The 24,216-nt window shown below is 44.6% G+C and overlaps 1 protein-coding gene across 5 annotated transcripts in view; it reads left to right on the plus strand.

Annotated features, from left to right (window-relative positions):
* Positions 1–1,272: 1,272 nt before the first annotated feature.
* Positions 1,273–24,216, plus strand: part of COQ8A (coenzyme Q8A) — a 71,188-nt gene continuing 48,244 nt past the window's right edge. Inside the window, exons 1-3 of one of the 5 annotated variants that reach the window (XM_039531221.1) lie at positions 1,273–1,385; positions 19,472–19,667; positions 22,665–23,075. In XM_039531221.1, coding sequence (XP_039387155.1) covers positions 1,288–1,385; positions 19,472–19,667; positions 22,665–23,075 — 705 coding nt within the window. In that variant the 5' untranslated portion in view covers positions 1,273–1,287. The other 4 variants (XM_039531224.1, XM_039531222.1, XM_039531225.1 and 1 more) reach the window with 4 other exon arrangements.

Below are 24,216 nucleotides of genomic sequence, written 5' to 3' on the forward strand. Positions count from 1 at the left end.
ACATATATCCACACACATACCTTGACATTGTTAATTATGTTATATTTTAAAAGTTAACTTTTTTAAAATTGCTATTTACAGTAATGCAGTCAATAGCAACCTTCTTGGTACAGATGGCACCACAAAATTATACATATAAAATTATGTATATTATAAGCTCCTATAGTTTAGTGTTTGCTTGGACAATGGTTGGTACGTAGCTCCTTCTGCAGCTTCTCCACTGAAATTCATTGTTAGTTGGCATGTGTCATGTGTGCCTGTTTGTTTAATAAATTGTTAGCCTCCAGGCCAATATAATGTGTATAGCCAAAATGTTGCAATTCCATGCCCTTCCCTTCCTTTCTGACAGTTTTGCCAAAATAATTACCTTATTCTGTCCTAGATTATTAACAAAGTAACACTCTCAAAACAAGTATGAGGAGGTAGCCCTGTTAGTCTGTATCCACAAAAACAAGGAGTCTGGTGGTACCTTAAAGACTAACAGATTTATTTGGGCATAAACTTTCGTGGGTAAAAAACCTCACTTTTTCAGATGCTCTCAAAACAAGACAGGCAGAGCAATTAAATAACATCCATGTCTCCCTTGGCCGACAGTTACACTCCCCATCCAGAGTATGTGGACAGCCCCACTTTTATGCCCAATGTAGTGACATCCCTAACATTGCCATTTCTTCTCCATTCCCAGTTACTCCTTGGTACATCATGCCTCAATTCCCAATGTCATCCACATGCAATGACATCTCCCTATCACTTCTATTCTAGCACTGCTTTTTACCCCCTCTCCCCTATTCACTCCTCAGCCTTTTTTCCCTCTCCCAAGAGTGGACCAATTGTACGTGCAACTCTCAGCTGTTCGTACCTGATATTACCACAGGCACTATATGAAGGTCTAAGATGAACACATGTATAAGCTAGGCGTGGTCTACACTAGAAAAATATATAAGCATTGTTCAGCACGTGTGCGCACCTAGCTCCATTCCTGCTTCCAGAAGTGACACCTGCCTTTTTACCACTTTGCTGTCTCACTCTCGCTGCACTGATCTAGAATAACAGAATTTCCCCCATTTAAATCCACCCACAGGCTCTAGCTACATTTCAGCATGTTCCAGGGACCGGCTGACCAGCGCCCTGCCCTGTCCTCTCGACCTGCTCGGGGGGTAAAAACACCAGCAGCCGGGCTACACGAGAGCGCTTGCTCCCAGCGGGGGGGATGAGGGGGGAGCTCCCGTGCGTTACTGCTGGCGGTGGGAGATCGGCTCCCCAGCTCGCCTACACACGTAGCCGGAAATGCAGAGCCCAGGGGGGCGGAGCGGGAGCAGCACCGTCTGGCAGCAGCCCCCGGCTCCCCCTGTCCGGCCCCACGCCTGTGGCACGGGCAGGCCGTGGTGAGAGCGGGAGCCCCGCACACACCGCAGCAGCTCGCGGCTGTGCAGAGGGGTTGAAGAACTGGCGGGGTGGGGGAGGGCTGCGGGCGCCACACGCGGCAAGTTCGCTGCTCCATGCAGCGACCGCCCCTCAGGCGGCAGCTCTGCAGCCTCCTGCCCACTGCCCGAGAGGCCCGCAGCAGGGCGGGGGTTCAGCCAGCACCGCCTCCCCATTGGCTGGGGCTGCCCCCGTCCCTTCCTCCCATTGGAGGAAACGCGGAGCGCACGGGCCCAGCACGCTCCGCTCGCCGTGGCCGCGGCCGCCTCGCGCTCCGCCCCAGGCCGATGCGCCGGGGGGGAGGAGGCGGCCGCAGCGCGGCCAATGGGCGCGAGGGATGGGGGCGGGGCCCAGGGGGGGGCTGAGCCCGGCCAGGAGCCGCCAAGTTGGGAAACAAGGCCCGCGCCTCGTGGTGCGGCTGGGCGGGCGCGCGCGCGGCGGAGTCGGACGTGGCGTTGTGCGGGGGGCAAGTAAGCGAACGTCGCCCCTTCCCTCCGGGGCGGCCCGCGGGCGGTGGTGCCCCACCCCGGTCAGCTCGGCGGGGGGTTTCCGCGGGGGGCGGGCTGCGTAGGCCCGTCCCTGTGGGGGCGCCCGGGCCGTGCCCGCTCAGCGCGGGGCCGCTCCCCCCTCCTCCGGGCGGCCCGCCGGCTGCTGCCGCCGGGGGGGCGCCCTTCGCGCCGCTCTCCCCGTCCTCCCGCCGCGGGCCGCCGCCGCCGCCTCCCATCGGCTCTTTCCCTTCGTGCTGCGGCTTCGCAGCGTCCTGGGCCCGCGGCGGCGGGTACGTGGCTGCGGGGCGGCTCGTTCTGTCGGTCTCTGTGCCAGGTGCACCCCCGGCAGGCGGGAGCCTCTGCGGGGAAATCCGGCGTGCGGAGCCGTGGCCGGGAGGGTAACGAGGGTAAAAGCAGCAAAGCGCCGTCAAGACCGGAACGGTGGCACCATCGCGAGGCTGCAAACAGCAGACACCAGAAAAGGGGGGAGGGACCCAAAGCCAGTAATGTACATCCCTAGTCCGTGAGTCTTAACATTGTGCCGAATGTAAGTGGGAACATGGCCTCGCTCCGCAAACAGTCACGGTGGGAAACCGTGAATTCCTCTAGTTTCACAGAATATCCTCCTGCAGACATGAGAGATGTCCCCCCCCCTTCGCTTTGCAGTGGCTCTCCTCCCTTTCCAGTCCTCCCTTCCCTGTGCCCCCTGTACAATTCAGTTAGTGTGGGGTGTGTGTGTGTGTGGGGGGGCTTTGAATGTCCTGGGGGTGTGATCCTACAGGTCTCTGACCTCTGTTCCCGATGCTGAGCACCCTCAAATCCCATTGACTTTAGTGCTTTTTGAGGACACACAAGATCTTGTTCTTAGACTTGATGGTTGTATTGACTGTGTTTTAGTGTAGAAAGAAACTTAGCCTTACTGGGGCCCTAATAAAGTACGACTAGTGCCATGAGTGGTGTTTTGAAGCCTTTGTGTGGTAGCCACTTGGCCAATTTTGACTTGCTTTTGGGGTTATCCAACGTGGTACCAGTGGCCCTGGGGCTGGTAGTCTGCAGTGGTGTTATGTCAGTTACAGATTCCTAATGGAAATAGGAGATCTAAGGGTTAAACTTTTTTTTCTTTTGGGTATGGATCCAAGTAGAAGTAAACAGATTCTGATATTGCCTTATGGAAACACTTGGAAAAATAAAACAAACACCAATCAATGATAGTTCAGAGCTCTTCATTTTAGAAGGGCGATGATTAAAGAACTGGGTTAATGTGCTGCATTAGCAATATATATCACTTTCCTCTTTATTAGGTAGAGGCTGAGCATTATAACCATAAACAGTGTTTAAAGCTATCATTTTTGACTGATTGCTAGTGGTAAAAAGGGGCACACTTGGATATTGGACCTTAATGCATGATGTTGCTTAACAGGTAATGTTTGCAATTCAAAATTTGCTCAATATTTGGCTTTTTGTATGATGTATTCTTTATTTACACACACGCAAACACACGCTTTATTTGTATATATATATATATATATATACACACACACACATATTTTTTATTTATATGTATACACACACACACTATCAAATTGTATTAATAACTAGTTTATAAGGTTAATCTTTGTGTTTTGGGCCCTATCTCTGAGGTCCTGACTTCAGTTGCATGTGTTCAGCAGGGTTGGGTGATTATCTTATTGTAAAGATCCCAGTGAAAAATGGCTTTTTTTTCCTATGGGAGTTGGGAATGGTTGTCCAATTAAAAGAATCTTATATGTTCAGCCTGAATTCCTAACATCTTGTTTATGGGGAAAGAGGAGAATCTGCTATCACTTCACGTAGTATATGTTCTGGCACATTACCATTGTCACCACTATAGAAACTTGAACTTCCATCTCCTGCTGCATAAGTGTAGCAGGGAGCCTTAGAAACCAGCCTATTTGAGGGTCCTGATAACTAGATGGAGGAACTGATCCCTTCTCTGAATGATTCAGTGTTAGAAGTTGCAAAGAGATGTAAAAAAATAATTACTTTGTGCTGATGTCTGTTAGTTGATTTAATGTGTCTTGAGACCAAAATGTGAATGAAAACTTAGGCCATTCAGTATCTATAAAACTTTCAAGAAAAATAAACTTATATTTCATATAGGGATCTGTTAGCTTGTGTTACAAAAATAGGCAGGAACTAGACCTACACTGATTTTCTTCTGATAACCTTTTCAAAAGTGTTTTGGATATAGACTGTTTGCACTGTTTTTGTATCCATGTTAGTCCAGAATATTAGAGACAGGATGGTTGAGGTAATATCTTTTATTGGACCAAATTCTGTTGGTGAAAGAGACAAGCATTTGAGCTTACGCACAGGGGTGGTGGTCTGGGCAGAAATTTGGATGTAGACTGATTTTGTTTGCTCAGTGTTTAGTTGAACTATAAACATTCTGATAAATGGATTGAAGTGCTGGCTATATTCACAATAGTTATTGACAGTCTATTCCAGGGGTTGGCAACCTTTCAGAAGTGGTGTGCCGAGTCTTCATTTATTCACCCTAATTTAAGGTTTTGCGTGCCAGTAATACATTTTAACGTTTTGAGGTCTCTTTTTATAATATATAACTAAACTGTTGTATGTAAAGTAAATAAGGTTTTTAAAATGTTTAAGAAGCTTCATTTAAAATTAAATTAAAATGCAGAGCCCCCCCGTACCAGTGGCCAGGACCTGGGCAGTGAGAGTGCCATAGGTTGCCTACCCCTGGTCTATTCTAAACTGCTGAAATCTATGCTGCTGAGACTGTGTATACACTTAAAATGCTATGGTGACAGCTGCTGTTGCGTTTCAGTGTAGATACTCACTACAGTGGTGGGAGGGGTTCTCTTATCACTATTGTTAATCCACTTCCCTTAGCTGCTGTGGCTAGCACTGCCTACACCAGCGTTTAGTTGTCTTAACTATGCCATTCTCAGAGGTGAGGCTTTTTCACATCCTTGAATGACATAGCTGGATTGACTTAACCTTTCGTTGTAGACTAGCCTGTAGTAACAAGTATATTTCTTTTGGTATCTCAACATGATATTAATATACATCCTGTTTCAATCAAGTACAGCAAGGGGATGGTAGAGGAACTATTCTCTCAACATTCAGGGACCTGTGTTGAACCAGAAAGTGAAAGTAGCTATAAACTAGGAGAAACTGACTAGTAAAGGGTCCAAGCTGAGAGAAATGTGGAAAGATTCTAAATATTCTTTTGTTTTAATAATTAAAACTGTTAATAGTCAAATAAGAACTTGAAGTTTTTAGTGATTTTTACTTGATAGCCTGAGGGTCCTTAAGTCTGCTGCCTTTCAATAGCAGCCTTTTGGAAAGTGTTTTGTACTCTTAGGTTCTGTTAACTTTGCTGGAATGCAGTTCTTGTTCAGTATTTTACAGTGCCCAGCAACGAGCATTAGATTAGGTTTTAAGTATTGAATCCGAGAACTCAAAATTATTACTTTGGCATAGCATGGTGCTTGAGTACCATTGACTTCAGGGTGAAAGAATTGTCAGGTAGACTAGAAATATCCTGAGATGGAAAAGTTGATGACAAAGTGGTGTTTGTCTCAGTATAAACAAAATACGGTGGTGTTTCCTGAGTTTCTTTGATACAGCAGGTTCTTTGTCTGCTGCTGTTTCTGAGAAGATTGATGGAAGGAACAGTTTAACTGAAAGTGATGTGGTTACCATTGTGTGATTTGAATTACTATCAGAGCAGACAACTCAAATTTCTTTTAATATGTCACAGATGCTGTGTTTTTCTTTTACACTGCGTGTTTACTAGCAGTGACTTTTGTAACCTTGAAAGCTCAGATAAAACCTGATTGTAGTAATTCATAGTCCATTGTCCTCAGATATGCAGGAGAAAAATGGCTGACCTTCAAGGGGCAAGTGGCAAGCAGTTTCTGCTTTGTTAAAATAGTGTGATAAGGACAAGAAAAGGTCAAAAGAAAAGGAGAGTTCCTTTTATGTTTACCCTTTGACCACTTTGTTTTGTTACTTTGTATTATGAGTCTGAGAGCTTGCAAAATATGTACACTATTCTGGCATTAATACATAGCACTGAAGCTCTCTGTCTCTCTGTTTTGTTACTGCCAAGAAGAACTGTATGTATGTACAATCAGACTTCCAGCTTCTCTGTGCTATGCAATGCAGTAGTGAGTGTTTCATTTGCAGTATTTAAAAGCAGACTACAAATAGCTGAGTTTGAATGTGTGCAATGTGAGGAGAATTTTTTTAGGCTTGCAGTCCTCCAAAATAACCCTCCTAAAGGCAGGTGGCAGTCTGTTATTTCTTATCTTTTATTGGACCAATTTCTGTTGGTGAGAGACAAGCTTTTGAGCTTTTTTTCACCAACAGAAATTGGTCCAGTAAAAGATATTACAGTACCTCAGCAGCAGTTTCACAAGGTAGGTATCTGGATCTCCTCAGATGTGTTGTCTTCTCCCATCCCTTACCTGGATCTCCTACCTGTGGCTCTCGCATGCTCTAATGAGGCCTGATCCAGTATTCCTAACTTTCATACAGCTTTCTATTGTCTTTAGTGTGGCAGACTGTGACAGAGTACCTGTACACATAATGATCAGGGCTGTGAGAAGGTTAGAAGAAAAAAATTGCAGTAAGAAAGAGAGCTTAGAGCAAAATGAGAATTTCTTTATATCTTTTGTTTTTAAGGAACTCACTGGAAATAAAGACTTTCCACAAGAGACAATCATCTGAATTAATCATATGTTTTATGCATACGGGCAAAGCTTATGTTGATTGTGGGTGCATAGAAGGGAGCAGGCACAATTACAAACTCAAACTTTTTGAATATTTTAGAATTCCAAGACAGGAGTTTTTCAGTCTCGGCAAATGAGCAGTGATATTCTGTGCTGTGTTTCTTGGAGGCGCAGTATACAACTTGTGGCTCAGGGAAAGTGGCATTGGAACACAAAGGTAGCTTTGTGCCATTTTGGCAACCTCTGTATTCTGGGCTGCTCCTGGGGCCAAAATAGTTCCTGGTGTAATGTAAACAGCCCTGGGTTATTCTAAATTAAAGCAGTCCATCCTAGGCTACCTACGGACAGTGACACTGACCAGAAGTCCTGTAGCCCTATCTGCTGTAGACCTAACTGTTGCACTGGAGCTTGTGAAGGGGCCTACATACTTGATGCCTGCCCTGGGGGAGTTCTCCCCCGGCCACTACAGTGGTTTTACAGCATACTTGGCCTATAGCAGAGGGGAGGTTCCCTCACAAGATCTTTAATGCTCAGGGAATGTGGGTTACATATGTGCAGTTGAAGACTGGAGACTTGTTTCCAAGTGACTAAGTGAAGAAAAAGGATGGTTGTGAAGATTCTCTTGGAATCGGATGGTAGTATCTACATTGGTTGAGCATGGAATACTTTGCTCTGTTGTGTGCATGTTTGCGGTGAGGGAAGATAGGTTTAAGCATGTATGCTTAGCATCAGATTACAGTTTCTTGTGGGGGAAAGTGACCCTCCAGTCCTAATGAGGCAGGAATTATAATCCATATCTTGATGGCTTTTTGAAGTGCTTTGGAGGGGGAGGTGATAGTAGGGAACAGTTAAAAAACAACCCAGGGCAACTAGACTATTAAATACACCTCTACCCCGATATAACGTGACCCAATATAACACGAATTCAGATATAATGCGGTAAAGTGCTCGGGGGTGGGGGAGGCTGCGCACTCCAGCAGATCAAAGCAAGTTCGATATAATGTGGTTTCATTGTAATGCGGTAAGATTTTTTTTGTCCCCTGACAGCGTTCTATCAGGGGTAGTAGAGTATAGTATATAGGGAGATAGCTATGGAGACCCAGAGATACTAGTAAATACTCTATCAGAAGACACTGGTTTAATTCTTTCTATCTCTCTCAGTCAGTGCTGCTTTGCTGCTGCAACTTGTAAATCATGCAGATTCTCTTTTTAATTTAAAAAAAAAAGCTGTAAACCTCCTCCTCCTCCCCTCCCCAGTTCCCTATACAGCCACTATGCTTGTGGTTTGGGTGGATCTTGGGGATTTGGTTAGTTTTTTTATTATGAGCTGAAGAGAGCTAAAGAAATATTTCTATATTCTGGCATAATACAACAACATTCTCTGTCTCTTTTTTTTGGCTAGCAAATTGACCTGTTCTGTGGTTTTTTTTTTCTTTGGGGGGTTATTACTACTGTACGTTACAGCATTCATTTATCAATCACATCATCACAAAAAAGTCCTATTTTTCTCAGCAATCTATTGATTGTCTCATGTTACAGGGTATTTATTTCTTGGGTCTGAAGGACTCTAGGCTTGCTTCTGAAGTGTGTGTATAACTTATTAGTTTATAATCCCCATCCAGTACTCTGTGTGCTTTCACAAAGTTAAAACTCCCCCAAAAGAGAGCTGATTATAGAATAATACACTGCCCCCAAAAGTCAATTACCAGCTAATTAAGGAAAAATCCCTTTGTTACAGGCTGTATCCCACAACTTGGAGTTTGAATGGCCCTTCTGAGCTCTTTGCTGCATGTTTGGAATTTAGTGCTCTGTAGATATGCAATTTTCTGTGTTTGCTGAAGATAGGGAACTGAACTTTGATAGACCCTAAGTAGAACAGTAGTTGGTAAAGAGATTTTTGTGGCAGGATGGAACTAATTTGCAAGGGATTGTTAAGCAATTTTTATGAGAGAGGTTTGTGCTCTTAGTTTTATTTGAAACGTAGCTCCTGGGCTCAGTAAACAGATCTTTCTCTTGAAACTGTCTTTCATTTGGAATTGTTCCATTTTTGTTTGAATCAGCAGTGGTTTATAAAAGGGATACGTTATTTTGGGCTGTAAATTGCAAGAGCTTACCGGACGCCGCCGGAACCGCGACGTTTTCCAAGGCTCGGGCCTCTCTCTCAGGGAACCCTATTGTTCTCTTAAATTCTAGGATGCATAACTGACAAATGTAGAATAAAATCTTCATTTTTATATAACTTTGCCTTAAATGTTACTGAAGGGATATAACTTGAAATCTGGTCAGTGTCAGAAAATGGGATAAATAGTTTCAGGTGCTACTCCTGGGTCCCCCTTCAAATCTACATGGTTTTGCAGTGATACTCTCCAATTTTTTGAATGTATTCTCTTCCTTGTTGCTGCATGAAAGAGCCAAAAAAACAAGGGGAACTGATGAAACACACATGTTTGCAAGACCGAGTCTAACTTTAATCATGTTAACTTTAATCATGTGAGTAGTCCCACTGAACTCATTCAGTAAAGTTAGATGTATATGTTTACAGAATTGGAGCTGTAGCTTCCTTTACAGCAGAAAGTGAAACAGACTATATATTTCAGCGAGTGCTAAGTTCACAAACTGAAGAAATAGGAAAAAATGTTGGGTTTTTTCCTAATCTTTGGTGCTCCCTACAACAGTAGTAGGTGCCTAGGTACTACAGTGACAGGATGGGGCCATATAACTATCTAGATAGAAAGACTTTTAGACCAGAGTGGTGGTGTTTGTTTTTTTTTTAAATTGGCAGTGCCTGTTTAAAATGATAAACCACTTCAATGTGCTAGAAATTATAGTTACTGGGTAGGGGACTAGGCAGTTGATACACAATAGTCCTTTCTAAGACTTATAGGGATAGACTAATTGCTTGAGAAATTAAATTATTGGCCTCGCTATGCAATAGCACAACAGAACCTGTGGCATGTTCTCAGCAGAATTGCTATTTCATGATTGTGTTAAGGACTGCTTTCTTGGTGGTGGTGGTGGTTCATTTTCTAGATAAACCAAAGTGTGGGGGGGCGGGGAAGGAGGCAGCATGACTTCCTCAAATGTGTGGTTAAATTCTGGCTGTTGAAATAGGAAACAGTAGAAATGGTCTTGTTGATAAACATACAATTACAGTACAATAACTCCTCGCTTAACGTTGTAGTTATGTTCCTGAAAAATGTGACTTTAAGCGAAATGATGTTAAGTGAATCCAGTTTCCCCCCCTAAGAATTAATGTAAATGGAGGGGGTTACGTTCCAGGGAATTTTTTTTTCACCAGACAAAAAACTGTATATTATATAGATATACACACAGTATATGTTTTAAACAAACAATTTTAATACTGTTCACAGCTATGATGATTGTGAAGCTTTGTTGAGGTGGTGAAGTTAGAGGGTGGAAGAGGGAGGGATATATTTCAGGGAATGCTTTACTGCTAAACAATGAACTAGCACTTGGCTGAGCCCTTAAAGGTTAACAGGTTGTTAATGTAGCCTCTCTCACAAGGCAGCAGGAACATGAGGGAGGGGAAACAGCATAGCAGGCAGACAGACACACACTGCCCCATTAAGTAAGCTGACCCACTCTTAAGTGCATTGTCTTCTTAAGTGGATCAGGAAGTTGAGACAGCAGCTGCTGCCCCAAGCTCTCTCTGTCTCTCTCCATCCGTGTCCCCTCCCTGCGTTGTATGGAGCAAGGGGGAGGGAGACACCCTGACATTAGCCCACCCTCCCCCTTTGCATGGCACGGAGTCGCTGGGAGCAGCTCCAAGGCAGAGGGCAGGAGCAGCACATGGCAGTGGGGGGAGGGACAGCTGAACTGCTGATGGATAGCCTGGAACTTAGGGGAGCAGGGGGATGATGGGGGGCTGCCAGTCCACCCTGGTTCCAAGCCCCCCACCAGCTAGCTGCAACGGGCTGCTCTTCCTGCAAGCAGTGGGCAAAGCAAGTGGCTGCCAAACAACGTTAGAAGGGAGCATTGCACAGCTTTAAATGAGCATGTTCCCTAATTGATCAGCAACGTAACAACGTTAACCAGGATGACTTTGAGGAGTTACTGTATATGAGGCCAGTTGGAAGGTGAGGTCAGTCCTCCTTAATGGAAGGAATCAACGCTTGAGGCGTGACTGGTCCAGATTTCAGGTGCTGGGGTCCTGCTACTGCAGGGCCCAACTGATGTGTGAGCTTCGTGCAACTTGTTTTATGGATTCCTAGAGAGACTGAGAATAGCATCAAATTTTATCTTTGCAAAATAGTCTATTTTAAAATCTTGACTAGAATGATAGAAGCACAGAACTGTTCATGTGTCTTCCCACTGTGAAACTTTGAACTCGGGAGACAAATGTTTGTGATGCATGGGCCAAATTCTGTGTTGATTTACACACCTGCTGTCCCACCAAAATCAAATAAATTACACCAGTGGAACTGAGAGTAGAATTTGGGCTGTAGAAGTTGCATTAGCAGGGTACCTGCAGTGTTTCAGGATGTACTGAGTGCAGCAAGTGGCCTATAATGCAGTCTCACATTAGTATCTTAATTGATGCAAGTGAATTATTTCTAGATCCCTGACCGGGGTAGAAAGAGGTTTAATCAATTCCAGGCACGTGGACCATGACTAAGGTTTTGCATTTCTCCAGACAATGTCTGACCTAATCAGAATGAAGTAAATAAAACCATCAGTCTAGAACATTCATTTTGCACTGATGTATCTGGGCCTAAAATAGACAGCACACCCGCTCAGATTGTCCAAAGCCAGCATCAGACTTTTTTTTTTAAACACTTGTATTGTATTTCAAACCATGTATGGGGAAAACTGCTTGTGCAGGCTTCCTAATCAGCCAGTACTAGTCAAAATGAGCACTAATCTTGAAATTTTTGGGAAGGAGATTGAGTGCTGGCTGTATTTGATGTTGCTTCAGTTTTAAATGTCACTGGTAAATTTGTGCAAGGATGTTTACAAAAATGTTCTCTGAGACTCTACAGGTTAATTAAATTGCATGTCAGGGCCACCCTGCAAATATACCATGACTCCTCAAATAGAATTGACTTGTTGGCTATACAACCAGTCAGTTCTTTAAACAAACCTTGTTGTTGGGGGTTTTAGTCTATTATGTAAAATCCTGCTCTTTTATTGACTGATTTGATTCCTTTCTTGAAGAGGAAATGGCCACTCCCCCTTAAATGTTACTGTTTGTTGTGCTCCCTGCTCAGCTGAGATTTGGGTGAGTCTGGACACAAGAAAGCCTGTTAATGAGAACACACTTCTAATGAGGGCCTGGTGTTCTGCTATGGGGACATGGGAAGGGAGTAGGGGGGCAAAACTTGAAGAGGCTGTAAATGAAACTGCTACTAGTGTAGTATGTAAGCGTGGACATGGGATCAAATGTACAAGGGGAAGTAAAAGTAATCTTGATGAAAAGCACTCTATAAGAGCTTGGTATTCTTCATTTCCAGACTGTAGCCCGCTGCACTTAATTCATGGTCACACACAGAGTTTATTGATAAAACTACTGCCTGTGCATTGTCTCTGTTAGCACTTTTCTCCAAAATACCTACTGCTGCCACCACTAGTGGAGTTCCAAAGCTGCTTGCCATTGGGGAGACTATCATAGATTAGCTTCCAGCATCCCTAGTCTCTTCTTGTTTGGATTAGATAACAGTGGCTGCAATGATGGTAAGTTTGGAAAAAAAACTGTAATATAGACCCAGGTCTGGTCTACATTTAAAAAATTATGGTGACATAGCTACTGGGCTCAGGGGTGTGAAAAATTGACACCCCTGAGCTCCATAGCGGTGCTGCCCTAATCCCCCGTGTAGATGGAGCTAGGTTGACAGAATGCTACGGTCACTTCTGGAGGTGGAGTTTCTACAGTGACAGAAAAATCTCTTCTGTTGCTGTAGTGCTATCTCTACACTACAGGGCTGCAGTAGCATAGCTACATGGCCATACTTATGCTGCTTTAGTGCCTGTAATGTGGACGTGGTCCCAGTCTGTGAAGTCTTTCACAAGCATTGACTATCGGTATCTAGTAGAAGAACCACATAGGGGTCAGAAGTTGACCAGTTGATTAATTCTTTTTTTATTTAATTGTGGAGCGGCTGGTATAAATGCAAGAATCTAAATTGTATCTGATAATGGCTCTTGTCCAGTGGTTGTACAGCTGGACTTTGATCCTATGCCTTACCATACACTCTGAGGGAGTGCCTTGTTATAACTGCACACTTCTTGTGTGGTACTTGCCTTAAATCTTCATTAAAATGTTGCAACAACTCCTCCGAAGAAACAGTTAAAATATATTTTGGCTCCCTGCATGTTCCTAATAGCATGCTGTGTTCTGCTATATTCCTTGATTTAGCTTGCAAGGTTTCAGCTGGGTTTGAAATTCTGTGCAGTAGCAGGAGAGCAGATTACTCACTGGTGTGCTATGTAGCTTAAAAACAAAAAAAAACCTACCATGTTCACCTTGTTTATATACCCTAGAGTGACTTGATTCCAGCCTCATCAACAGCATTCTGCCTTCCCCCATATTAAGAGCTGTGGGACTCTTTCCAGAGATGCATTAAGCTGTAAAAGGTTAACTAACTCAAACACTGTTGCCCTGTCTATACTAGGAAAATAACCCATGGTTGATGTCTGTCAGCCAGCCACAGATCCTATTCTAGTCAGGCTCATAAACCTGCTACCATAAAAACAGGCCCAGTTTGTCAATACTTTAGATGCAAAGTGTAGTAGTGTCTGCCTGCCTGTCCTGACAATGGCATAGGCAGGGTACAATGTGGTTTTAAATGGCTTCTGAAAAGCTGAGGCTGAAGCCACTCCTTAAGAAAGTTTTACATTGAGCATTTGCTAGCACAGTCTTTTTAGTAGTGTAGGTGGAGTCCTAATGGAACAGAGTCCTTGTAGAACAAAACCTGCTTGCTGCAATGGGTGTTCACAAAAGTTTGGTCCCTCTACTCAATAACAGCCAAACCCTCTTCAACCCAGTGTGGCAACTGTTTTGTGGTTCCCCCCCCCCCCCCCCCCTGTTTTCAGTTTAACAACTTCTGTCTGTTCTCTTCCTGGGTCCCTCACTTGCTCTTATTAAAATAAATAATCTTTGTGTTTCTTTTCTTCCTGATTACCTGTTGTTCCTTTTTTTATTGTTCTCATCCATGCTTTCCTCTACTTGCCCTGGTAGTCTCATTGACTTCTGCTTTCCACATCCCTTCCAGAATAAGAGTTTTATGTGCTCTCCTGAGCACTGAGCTTGTTTGAGACTCACTTCTGTCAGCCTTCACTTGTTGGTGGCCTTCTTAGCACTGATGTTCTTCCCTCTTCATGCACCTCAGTTGTGACTGGGTTTTGATCAAGTTAGAATGTAAGCTCTCCAGGGCATTATTATGGGTCTTATTCCCCCCCCCCCAACCAAAAAAAAAAAAAGCATACCAGGAATACTCTGTATTCCCTGTGTACAGTTAAGCAAGCAAACTTATTTCCAATTTAGCCATGTGTGGATAAGCTCTTTTCCTTCATATGATCTACTTTTTGATGTTTGTAATGGGATTTAGTATAGTAGGAGATTTGGAGCCCTCTTTCAAATCTTGCTTCATAGTGGACTCTGGAGCTATTTAGTGTGGTGGCTTCTGATTAGATACCCTACAAATATTGTACAGGAAAGTGTAACAGTGATTATTTTAAACACTTTTGTCACATTCCTCCCCACCTCTTTGTAAAAGTGATCTCACCATGTCTCTTTAGCTGAATGAAGGAGTACCTGATTGTATGCCTTGCTTCCAGTAAATTGCCCTTCTGCAGCTCAGGACAAGGGTACATCACTGAGGCCTTTGAATTTTCAAATGGCAGACAGTGCACTTAGGGGTGGTAGGGTTAAATTTCTTGCAGGCACAAGTGGATGTAATCCCATAGAAATCAGTGGTGGTTTGTCAGCAGCAAATTTGGCCCAGTATCTCTTTTCCAGCTAAAACTAACAAAGGGGAACTGGTCATATTTACTCATTGATATATTTAGCTGTGGAGGATGAGGGCACATTGAGCAATATGATTTCCATTTGTAACTTTAACTTCTCTATTAATTTCAAAATTAATAAGTCTTCCAAAATAAGTTGTCTTATCACCCACATTGTTTTATGGTATGGTAACAGAACCATTTCATGAACTCCTCTTCCTCTCACCCAGATAGTTTTCTTTAAACTTGTATTAGAAGGACACCATGTTAAAAAATCAATCCCTTATTTTCCCTGACTCCATTGGTTTTGCTCTGGTAGCTGTAACTGCACCATCTCTTTCATTGCTCCAAGTGTGTAAAAAATATGAAGTGTGTGTGTGTTCAACAGTGATCTTTGCCTGCATTACTGCAAACATGAGATTAAACCCTAACTACTTCATTATGGTGAATTTGTATACTTAGCATTATTGTCTAAGTTGAAATACTATACTGCCTACTTTTTTCCCCTCAGTCTGATTTGCAGGGATAATGCTGCAGATACTTCTTTAAGTTAAGACCTAGCAAAAACTTCCGGTGTTTAAGGGTGAAAAAACCCTTCCGTTGATAGATGTAGTAAACCTCTTTCCTTAGCTTACAAGATAGTTTTTAAGTTTAAAACTACAGAAAGCAACTTTGCATTAATATTAAGAGGCTTTAAACTCTTCAAAGCAGTGAAATTCAGAAATCAAAGTTTTATTTGGTCTCTTTTTTACTATTCTGAAGCCTATAGATACATCATACAAAGTGACCCCTGCAAAAAAGTGGCATGTGGAGCCTTAATTCTAATTCTCCTATATTGGTTTCATTGTGCCACAAGTACACTGTCAGCACCAATGTTTCTGGCTGTGTGATTTATGCTGTAGTTAGAGCATGGCCCACATAATTATAATATTTCTTTGTTACTTTGAACTAGAGATAGCTACCCTTAGTCCTGGGCATTGATTATTCTGCTATGTTAAACAAATACTCCTGTAATTTGAGTTACAGAAACAGTTAGGTTTCCCTGGAATTCAGCTATCTTAGTGCAAGGAAACACATGCCACTTCTATGTGATTGATAAATGGAGCTGGCTTATAAGAAGGGTCTTTGCATTTGCTCAGAAAATAACTGGATTCAGTCATTAATGGCTTGTAGTAGGGCGTAATACCATACGTGCTGTTGTCTGAGTTTATAGCACTTGAATGTACTAACCGTTTATAATCATTGTGCATATATATATATATATATATATATATATATACACACACACACACACACACACACACACACACACACACACACACACACACACACACACACACACATGTTGACAGAACACACTCTAATAAAAAGGAAAACGTGCCTTTGCAGTTACCCAGGAAACAGTTTAAATACACAGTAACTCTGGCAGTGCCCAATGAAGGCTGCAGCCAGAAGTGTTAAGGACGTTATCTGGAGGCCAGTATAGGGAATTCTCCTCCAACTGGGGATCAAGCCTTAGAAGGCATCCTGTGCCCAAGTGTCTGCCTCTATGTTCTCTGTCAGAGTGGGTGGGTGAGCCAGGACTGTATAGGAGACATTTCAGAGTCCTGAAAACTGTTGTGGAGGACCATTTGTACAGTGAAGTAGCTGGAGACGAAAGTGAAATAAACTGAAAACACTGTTTTGCCTGTAACTGCAAACCTGCTTGGCACAACACACAGAGAGTAGTGAGTGTCCTGTTTATGTTGCACTCATGGCTCTTCCAATATGAGGAACAGTTATGCTCAGAAGAAAGCACTTTTGGCTTATTTATTTGTATTACTGTAGTGCAGAGGTGGGCAAACTATGGGGGGTTGGATAGGGAGTGGGGTCCTGGGGGGCAGTTAGGGGACAGGGAGCAGGGGGTGGTTGGATGGGGCGGAGGTTCTGGATGGTGAGTGGGTCAGGGGACAGGGAAGGGCGGGGTTAGCTAGGGGGTGGAGTCCCAGGGGGGCGGTTAGGAGTGTGGATAGGGGTTGGGGCAGTCAGGGGACAGGGAGCAGGAGAGGGTCGGATAGAGGGTGGGGTCCCGAGGTGCGGTTAGGGGTGCAGGTGTGGATAGGGGTTGGGGCAGTCAGGGGACAGGGAGCGGGACGGGGGTTGGAGTGGGGCCGGGCTCCCCCTACACTTTGTTTCCTATCATTTAATCAGTTACCGATCCATGAGAGGGCTTTCCCTTTTATCCCATGACAGTTTTTTGCTTAAGAGCCTTTGGTGAGGGACTTGTTAAAGGCTTTCTGAAAATCTTAAGTACACTATATCCACTGGATCCCCCTTGTCAACATGCTTGTTGACCCCCTCAAAGAATTCTAGTAGATTGGTGAGGCATGATTTCCCTTTACAAAAACTATGTTGACTCTTCCCCAACAAATTGTGTTCGTGTACGTGTCTAACATTTTGTTCTTTGCTATAGTTTCAACCAGATTTTCCGGTACTGAAGTCAGGCTTACCGACCTGTAATTGCCGGGATCACCTCTGGAGCCCTTTTTAAAAATAGGTGTCACATTAGCTATTCTCCAGTCATTTGGTACAGAAGCTGATTTAAATGATAGGTTACAAATTACAGTTAGTAGTTCTAAAATTTCACATTTGAGTTCCTTCAGAACTCTTGGGTGAATACCATCTGGTCCTGGTGACATATTACTGTTTATCATTTTGTTCCAAAACCTCCTCTAATGACACCTCAATCTGGGAGAGTTCCTCAGATTTGTCACCTAAAAAGAAGTGAGTGGAAACTTTGTCCATGAGCATGGTTGCGGAGCCTGCTGGCGCCTACTTAGGAATGGGGAGGAAAACAGCAGAATGGTTAAGTGCACTAGTATTTTTCAGGGGGGGGAGGAAAGAGAGGCAGGAGTGCTGCTCTTCGTATGGGTGGGAAGAGGAGGGAAACAGAGCAGTGTAACCATACCTCTCATTTAAGAAAAGGGAGCAGCAGAGTGACCCACAAGGAAAGTTGGAGCTGGGAGGCTGGGTACCTCTTTCATGGCCAGGAGGTGGTGCAGCAACAAAACTCTGAAAGGAGGAAGGGACTCCTAGAACTCACTTGTTGTGGATGGTTGGAGGAGGACAGCTGAGAACAAGTCTAACTTTGTGTGTATGTGAGAGCCGAGAATTGACCCAGTGGGGTGCATGTGGTGCAACAGGGGCTAGCAATACTATTTTTGGCAGGACAGAATTAACTAGAGTGCAGTGTCAGGGTTTACTTACTGGTTGGGGAGTGAAGATGTGTCCATGTACATTAATTGGGCATGGGTGTGGTGGGTATGCAAATGAGAGAGCATGGCAGTTACAGGTACTCTTCACTCAGACTAGCAGCAGGTAGATATTAAGGAAGTCTTTCAAACCTTGATAATCAGATGTCAAACACGTACACTGATGCTTTTGTGCATAGAGTAGGAAGGGAAGTGGGACCATATGCCTAAGTTTGTTGGCTTTACCTAACTCTGCCTTCCCTAGAACAGTTCTGTATTGAGCTGAAGGTATGCGAGTCCTGAAATAGTGTCCTTTTATCACATTTGTAGGAACGGGGCTTCTTTTTGGCTGGCATTCAGATTGGCTATTGGATCTCTAAGTGGAGATTCCTAAGATAAGCAGTTGCCCAAAGGGGATGGAGGGCAATTTATTCCTGAGGGAATTATGCACCAAAATATTAAAAATTATGTACCAAAAATAATGCACACAATATTTTAAAATTCTGCAAAATTCTACAAATTTTGTGTGTCAGTAAATAAATGTGGTTCCAGCATGGCAGTGGGGAGCACAGGCCGCTGACTGCGTTGAGGTGGGAGATCACCCTGAAGCCCCCACCTCTCCCAGTACAGCGACTTGGCAGTGAGACCGCACCTGACCCTCACACAGTGCAAGGGCTGGGCCTGCCCCTCTATGCCAGGTGCACCAGGTGTGGCGGGCAGGCTCAGCCCAGCATGATCCAAGTATGGAGGGCTCAGTGTGGGGGGGATCCATGTGTGGGATGAGAGGTGTCTGGGTGGCTCAGTAAGAGATCTGGATGCACAGGAGCTCATTGGGGGTTCTGGATGCAAGTGCAGTGGGTCTCTGCAGGGGATCCAGGTGAAGGTGGTTGTGGCTCAGCAGAGGAGATCTGGGTGCTGGGGGAATGGGCCTTCGAGTGGGGGTTTGGGTGTGGGGGGCTCATCAGAGGGGTCCAGGTGTAGGGAGATGGGGCTTGTCAGGATGAGGGTTTGATGGGCCTGCTTAACAGGGGAGCCCCAGCTGCTGCTGAGAGGATGCTGCATACTGGGATCCTGCTTTCCGCCCCCCATGATTTCCCCTATCTCCTTTTCTTCTGCATCCCACTCCCCTCACTTCCACATTCCCCTCCCCCTGCCTTATTCTACCCTATTCCTTTCCTACTGCCTTTTCCCCCACCCCCTCGCCCCTCCTTCCCTCATTTCCCCCTCCCCCACCCAGCCCCACCACGGGCGCTCACTGTTGCACAGAAAGGCACACAGAAGGGGAGCACAACTGGCATTGGGATCTAGGAGGTGGCATCCAGCTGCAGATTCAGCAGAGCCCAGAGGCAGCCTCCTTCAGCTGGGCAGTCTGTGCTTGCAGAAATGGGGTGTGTGTGTGTGTGTGTGGCACGTAACCCCATGCGCCCCCCATGCCTTGCCTGTGTTTTTTGGGGGGCAATTCCTCCCCAACACTGTGCCCATAGTCACTTCCCCTCCCCCACACGGCTTCCCTTTGCTTCCCTGACATTTTCTGCAGGGAAGCACAGGACTCTCATGAGCAGTTTGATAAGAGAGATTCTTCAGCTGCTTACTGTTGTTGTATTCCATGATTCTCTATTGTGTTTTTCAGCGCTGAAAGGGGGTCAGTCATGGCAGGTGATGCCATCATGCTGATCAGAGGCTTGGCTAAGCTCAGTAAGGCCATCATAGAGACCCAAGTTGGACAGCTGCGGCAAGGAGTTGTTGGTGGCGATGCAGCTATCATTGCAAGGACCTTTCAGACCACTGTTGAAGAGCAATTCAGTGCTGCCGTGGGAAAGATGCAGGTAAGGAAGACTTTGTATGCGTTCGCCATTTCCCAGGGCTAAGGCTTCTCGCTCTCATAGGTTGTAGATTACTCGTCTGTGAAAGGGGTTGTCTGTCTAAGAGGTAATGGCTGGGTCTCTGAACATAGTACTCCTGAGAGCATTCTGTGCCAAAAATATTAAAACTTCTGCACACAGTATTTTAAAATTCTGCAAATTTTATTTGTTAAATAAATGTAGAGGCTCCAACATGACATTGGGTAGCACAGGCCACTGGCTGCACAGAGGTGGGAGATCACTGTGTGGTGGGTTTGACTTGGCCCTGGATGCTGTGCAGGGGATGAGGAAGTCCCATCCTCTCCAGCCCTGACTAGCAGCTGAGCCTGGCACAGGGTAGGAGCCACCAGCTGGGTCTTCCCTAGTCCTGACTCCTGCCCCACAGTGATTTACTTTTCTGCTGGCTGCCCTGAGCACCCAAAACATACTGCTGTGGAGGGTTGCATGACTGCTCTTGTGGCTTCCCTTTGCTTCCCCATCAAAATCATTTTTCTGCCGGGGAGGAAAGAAAGGGGACATAAATTCTGCACAGAATTCCCCTAGGAGTTACATAGGGTTCTTCCAGCTACTGCAGGATGCTGAGACCATAGACAAGGTCTGCTGGTTTTATAAGGTATGGATTGTTAATGCTAAACCATGGAAAATTCAGGTAATAGCTCCTAGAATATTGAAGAAAATTATCTTATCTTATCTTGTCAAAATAGTGGGTGGGGGATCTATTTTTTTTTTAACCTCATTCTTCAGTATTCTTGAAATACAGCAGCTTTGAGTGACTCGCGCACAACCAAACCAGAGTTCTTGGGTACCTGTCTTTCATTGGGTAAATGGAATGGGCACACATCTTCCTGTTTCTGTGCACAGGTGAAGGGATTGGCATATGGATGAGTCATGCACTCTGAAGTGCTTTGAGAGCAATGCTCTCGTGAGCAGGCAAGGTGCTGAAATGCAAGCACAAAAGGACAGCATGGTGTGTTCCAAGTGCAAAGACATACCTGGGAGGCCTACTGTTCATGGCTGCTTTTTTGTTTTCCCCAGGAGAGTCATGAGATGGGGCTGAGGATTTAAGGTTTAGAGGACTCTTTCCTGAGACTGTGGTATGAAAACACAAAATGAATGGGAGATCTTGTTCTCCAGTAGGATAAATATCCTACTGGAATTTTTTGTCCCTTCAGATAACTTATTTATATTGTGGTAATGTCTGGGAATCCCAGTTATGGACCAAAAGCTTTCTTGTCAAAAGTTAAGGTCTGACTAAGATTGAAAAGGGAAGGTCAGCAGTTTAGATTTCTACAAACTTCGGTTGCTAGTGATTACCTTTCTCATTTGGCTGTGAGAATGGACTTGTATAAGGTGAATTTTTCTACCTTTTCACTTAGCCGGTTCTTGTTTCCTCTGTGGAATTCTGCTGCTTTTCAACTCTTCTGCCATACTCCTTGGCGCAGGTAGTATTTTCTGAAGAACTCAGGGCCAGATTTTCAAGTGTTCAGTGCCCACAATTGGGCTGGAATTTCAAAGGAATCATTTTCCCATATAGGAACCTAAATAAAGGCCAGATTTTCAAAAGTGCTCAGGAGTTCCTATTGTGATTCTTATGGCCAGACTTACAAAAGTGCTCCACGCCCAGGGTGTTGAAGTCTCTTGAAAGTCTGACGCTTAGTGCCCTGGGAGGACATGAGTCTTTAAATCAAAACTTTCGTGTCTTTCTAAAAGAGATGCTATAGCTGAAACACAAGTAATGGGTTTGATGCTGTAATTACTGGATGAGAGTCTATGGCCTGCATTATACAGGACACCTGGCTACATGATCATTCATAATAATGGAAAAAAGAACCTTCTGCAGTAAATGAAACTGTCTCCATCCCTTGCATTCCTTGCCGAATATTAAGAATTATCTTAAATCTTAAATGGTCAAGTATGACAAGAAGAAATTTGCTCACTTCATACCCTGGTGGGAGGTGGCTGCTTCTGCCGCACTGATTAAAGATTTTTTCCTCCCTCAGTAATGTTGGTGCTGGGAATTACACGAGACCTGCCTGCATAACAGGAAGGGCTGTGTCCTGCATTTCTTCCTCAAATAGGGGAAAAATAATTAGTATTTGGGAAAGAGCCTAGGATATGCTGCTGTCTGCCTGACTGTATAAGAATTAAAACTTGGATTTGGTTACAGTTCTCAGCAACAGGGTCAATTTATGGCTGAGGCAGGTAACTGTAGTCCCAGGGGCACTAGACAGTTCATTGAGTTAATGCACTGTTTCTTGCTTTGATGCTGTCAATCACTTTGCGACATTCACAGATATCTGGAATAGCAAGGCAGGTATCACAAGTCAAGACCCAAGTGTGTTGGCAGATCTAGGTTGGAAAAGTTTGCCCGGCAACACCTCACATTGAGCTTAGCTGTGAGGTCACACCCTTGCTTTAAGGACAAAATAATCATGCTCACAGTGAAATGTACAAATACTACAATAAATTGCTGGCTGGTTAAAGAAATACTATTTTCTGTTATTCATGGGATCAGCCATGTGGGGCTGAGCTAAATTGCTCTACAATTAGACATTCAGTTAGCATTTCTGAAAGAGTTTAAGGTGTAAAAATACCTAAACCATGAATAATGGGGAAGAGTGCAAGAAGTATGAAAACTGAAGTCTTGAGTGATGGAAGGATGTGTGAGGGGATGCCGGGGGCGGGCAGGTGGGAAATAGCAGATCATTTCTGTCATCAGATCTGTTGCACCCATCGCTGTAGTAGCTAAGTACTGTGTTCCATATAAATGGTCTCCAGAATTCTTGTACCTTCCTGTGTACCCAGACTGTGTGTGTGATGTGGGATTGACTGGATATACCTCGGAGTACCTCCCCTTAAAATCAGTACGACCTAGTTACACACACATTTGAGAGGATCTTTGAGTGTCCTGTGGGGTTTTTTAAATTTCTGGTTTCTGACCCATTCCAATGTTCCTTGCAGGATCTGGGTAAACAGCAAGAAAACTTAACTGATCTTGGTGAGGATTTTGGGAGCGATTACAATTTCTCGGGGCCAGAGTCATCAAATGCTACAAAGGACTACTCATCTCCAGGCCAGCCTGACAAAGGTAACGGTACAGAGGGTCCAGCTTACACCTACGCCACAAACGGACCTTTTAGAAATGTCAGCGAGATTGGAGATGCAAGCCCAGGGCAGATTCCCTTCTCTGCCAAAGTGAATGCAAAGCTATTTGGAGGCTTTAGGGACCCTGGAAATCCTTTTGCTGCTGCTTTTGGGCAAAACAGGGCTTTTCATCAGGACCATTCCTCTGTCAGTGGGCTAACAGCTGAAGATATTGATAAAGCCAGGCAGGCCAAAACCGATCCGGAACACAAACCTCACAAACAAATGGTATGTATTTATTAATTTCCTGTCCTCTGCTTTAGCCACACAATCACCCTTCCTCACCCTCTCCTCCTGCTTCTCCTCCTCCAAATTTGGCTTATTGCTACGTGGGTGGTATGGGGACGGTGTCTTTTTTTTTTAAATTTTAGTCTATGCAATGTTGTTCTGTCACACCCTGCGTGTCATCCCCCACCCCCGTCCCCAGTTCATCTTCTGTGAGAGGATGGTTAAAACGTGTACTTGAAATTATAATTGTTCTCTATTAACAGGTGCTCACCTGTCACTCCCCATGCTGGGCCCTCGTGTGCCACTGCATGCTTAGGACAATTAAGGGTCTATATTTAATCTTGGCTTGCAGACTGAGACATGGAGCAGGTGCAGACAGCTGTAGGCTTTGGCAGTGCAAGGAATGTCCTCTGAAATAATCCATTCTGGTCTGGAGGGGACTGCGCTGGCTTGATGGCAATCTCAGTAGGGGTATGAAAGATTGAGTGGGCAGTGTATGCTGAATTCCTCTGAACTGAGAGAGTGATCCATCCAGGTCAGGGTGGCCCCCACTATTAGGATAGCATATGGGAAGCTTGAACTTCCACTCCAGAGTATAAGCATACCTAAGAGTGGCATAATCTTGCAAATGCTGACTGGGTTACCATGCCCTCATGTGAAAGAGGGAGGAGAGACTATAGTGGAATGACAGAGTGCACAGTGAAAAGATCTGTCATCATTGGTCTGTGTCTCTCCTTCTCCAAACCCCACTCCAGATGTTACCAGGGTTCACAGTTCATTTAACCCACTGGGCTGCTTTTAGTAAACCCACTTGTGCTTGTACTGCACCTGTAACTGGAGGGGTAGTCTGTAGTGCTATGAACCTGGTAACTTTCAAGAGCATTAATTTCACTAATGCAAGGTGTGTGTCCCGTAGATCAAAGGGCTGCCAAGTTAGCTATAGACATGGGCTACTTAGACGTAAACACAAACCTTTTTATCCCTCTTGCTTCCTCTCCATGGCTCCCCTGGTATTTGCCACTGGAGATGTTTAATGTTTGCTTTGGTTTACAGTTTGCATGGTATGCTGTGTTCACTTGGAAAAACTTGAGCTTCTAGAGGCTACAGGGATCGGTGCCCTAGAAATACCTAGGGTGGGATT

Source organism: Mauremys reevesii, linkage group 3 (assembly GCF_016161935.1).
Source record: "Mauremys reevesii isolate NIE-2019 linkage group 3, ASM1616193v1, whole genome shotgun sequence".
Lineage (NCBI taxonomy): Eukaryota > Metazoa > Chordata > Testudines > Geoemydidae > Mauremys > Mauremys reevesii.